Source organism: Psammomys obesus, unplaced genomic scaffold (genome assembly GCF_907164565.1).
Source record: "Psammomys obesus unplaced genomic scaffold, mPsaObe1.curated_primary_1811, whole genome shotgun sequence".
Classification (NCBI taxonomy): domain Eukaryota; kingdom Metazoa; phylum Chordata; class Mammalia; order Rodentia; family Muridae; genus Psammomys; species Psammomys obesus.
Genome location: NW_026596287.1, coordinates 238,080 through 240,652, shown reverse-complemented (window position 1 = coordinate 240,652; position 2,573 = coordinate 238,080). Strand labels below are relative to the sequence as shown.

The window sequence follows — 2,573 nt, the reverse complement described above, 5'->3', positions numbered from 1 at the left end:
GGTGGAGCAATTGGGCATAGCAATATGCTATTTATATCATTTTATTGCTGTGTTCATTCAGCAGAATAATAATAGTAGGTTTTCCCCCTAAGCCCATGATCTATCTGGTGTCAGGTTATTGATCTTATCAATAGGGCTGGGTATGGGTTCCATCTCATGGAATGGGCATTAAATCTAATTTTAAAACACAATAGTTGGTTGCTCCTGTCTGTGCCACTATTGCACCAGTGTATTTTTGCAGGCAGTTGCTGTTGTAGGATGCTGGTTTTGTAGCTGGGTGATATGCTTTTCTCCTCCAGTAGTGGGCATAACACCTTCCATCAGTGAAGCTTCTAGTTGGCCACCAGCTCAATTATATCATGTTCTTGACATAATTAAGGCAATAGGACCTTACCATCAGGTTGTGGAGGATAGTCAACAGCCTTGGCAATAACTTGTGATGTCTATGTAAGTCTAGGGGCCACTTTGGCCAATAACTCGTCAAGATGTGGCCCATTTCTAGCTCTAGAGTTTTGAGGGTGGTTTTGATATAAACATTTAAGTTGGGTGTGGTAATACACAGCAGTAATCCCAGCACTGTAGAGGCTGCAGCATAAAGATCACAAACTCAAGGTCAGCAATTCCCCACTTCAGACAAAAAAAAAAAAAAAAAAAAAAAAAAAAATGTTTCATATTACTGTTGGGCCTTTCCATTCTTTTTCATATCCTCTTAGTTGAAAAGGCCTTCCTCAGAAGCCTCTTCAAAGCTCCTATGACGTCTTTGTTCCGAAGAGTGTAGATGAATGGATTAGCCATGGGAGTAATAACACAGTAAAACAGAGTCAGGACCTTGATGAGGTCTTGGGAGCCCTCCTCTGAGGGTTGCATGTAGATGTAGATACCTGGACCATAAAATAAAGACACCACCAGCAAGTGTGATGAGCAAGTGTTGAAAGCTTTAAGTCTCCCGGCTGCAGAAGGAATTCGAAACACAGTTTGAGCAATATAACTATAAGATACAAGGATCATGGAGAGGGGACCCATTATCAAGAATGTGGCCACCACTGATAATGTAACCTCATTGACTGTGGTGTCCCCACAAGACATCTTAATAAGCCCAGGCAGCTCACAGAAAAAGTGGTCCACTATCTGGTTCCCACACAGGGGCAACTGGATGGTGAGTGTAGACTGCAGGACTGAGTTGGCCAGACCAACAAGCCAAGCAGTGCTGGACAGCTGCAGACAGAGCCTGTGGTCCATGATGACAGAGTACCTCAAAGGCTTGCACACAGCCACATAGCGATCTAAGGCCATGACGCCAAGCAGAACACACTCCGTACAGCCAAGCCAGTGAAACACGTAGGCCTGGGCCATGCAGCCCATGTAAGTGATGTTCTTGTTTGGCCCCTGTAAGTTAAACAGCATTTGAGGGACAGTTGTGGTGGTAAAACAGAGATCCAAAAATGAAAGGCTGGTAAGGAAGAAATACATAGGACTTTGGAGCTGGGAATCCAGTTGAGAGACCAGGATAATGGCCATGTTTCCCAGCAATGTGAACATGTAGGAAGTCAGTAGGACAGAGAAGAGAGGAAGATCCAACCATGGGTATTTGGTAAAGCCCATGAGAATGAAATCGTCTGGAAAATCTCCATTCATGAACTTCATTGAATTTTCAAAGGAGAGAGGCCTGGTAAGAAACGAGGAAGAAAAGAATGATTTGAAAGACAACTCAAGTAGGCAGAAATTCTGAAAACGCTAGGAAAATACACACTTTCATGGGGAAAGAGCTGGTGAATGCTGTCCACAGAAATCACAGCTGTGCTAATTAATACAATATGGGTGACATTTCAAACATCTGGAAAGCTCTTTCTGGGGACAAAGTTGTCTTATATAATGCTTGCTTGCCTCTCCTTACTCCCTTTTTGATGCCTCACCGAGGCGTTTGAAGCACCTGAACAAATTAGATTCCAGGCAATGATAGCTTCTTTCTCCACCTCTTCGTGTTGGGGGAATGACTTGTCAGTAGAAAGAAAAAAGGGGGGGACGGGAAGGGGCAACTTTTTGTATTGTTTAACTGTTTCTTCATGACTAAAGATGCCAGGGGTAGGTGGGCAGTGATGTTTACCCAGATTCCCCACAGCCAAGGGAGTATGTGATTTAGGGTTAGCCAATCAGATGCTAGTCCCCAGGACTTGAAATTAGTGGAATGATAACACAAAGGGATGAAAAAAGGAAAGGGACTTTAGAAACTCAGAGCATACGACCTCCTGACGAATATCCCTGACGACATCACCTAAGGATGCATCTGTGTAGTCTCCTCCTGGGGTACAGTCTTGATTATGTCTTTCTTTCCTTCCTTCCATTCCTTCTCTTCTTTCCTTCTTCCTCCTCCTGTACCTCTCTCCCTCCCATAATCCTCCTCCTCTCAAAACTCACAAACTTTGACCACATCTACCCCATTCTGCCCTGCCCAGTTTTGGGCCTTTTAATCAACCAATCAGGAATAATTTCTCAGGCAAGGTTACAAACATCATTTTGCGGTATGTGAGTGTCTGCTGGTAAAAGAGAGAAAGCAGAACTTGGAGAGCAAATTA

General features: G+C 43.8%; 1 protein-coding gene across 1 annotated transcript; it reads right to left on the bottom strand.

Annotated features, from left to right (window-relative positions):
- Nucleotides 1–699: 699 nt before the first annotated feature.
- On the bottom strand, nt 700–1,635 carry LOC129668883 (olfactory receptor 2B11-like). The gene has a single exon (XM_055596981.1). It carries the CDS (start codon nt 1,633–1,635, stop codon nt 700–702), a length of 936 nt encoding a protein of 311 aa, XP_055452956.1.
- Nucleotides 1,636–2,573: the final 938 nt, after the last annotated feature.

Bases quoted from the DNA above. Each gene is read 5' to 3' on its own strand.
- LOC129668883 (XM_055596981.1), bottom strand. From the start codon at position 1,635: ATGAATGGAGATTTTCCAGACGATTTCATTCTCATGGGCTTTACCAAA.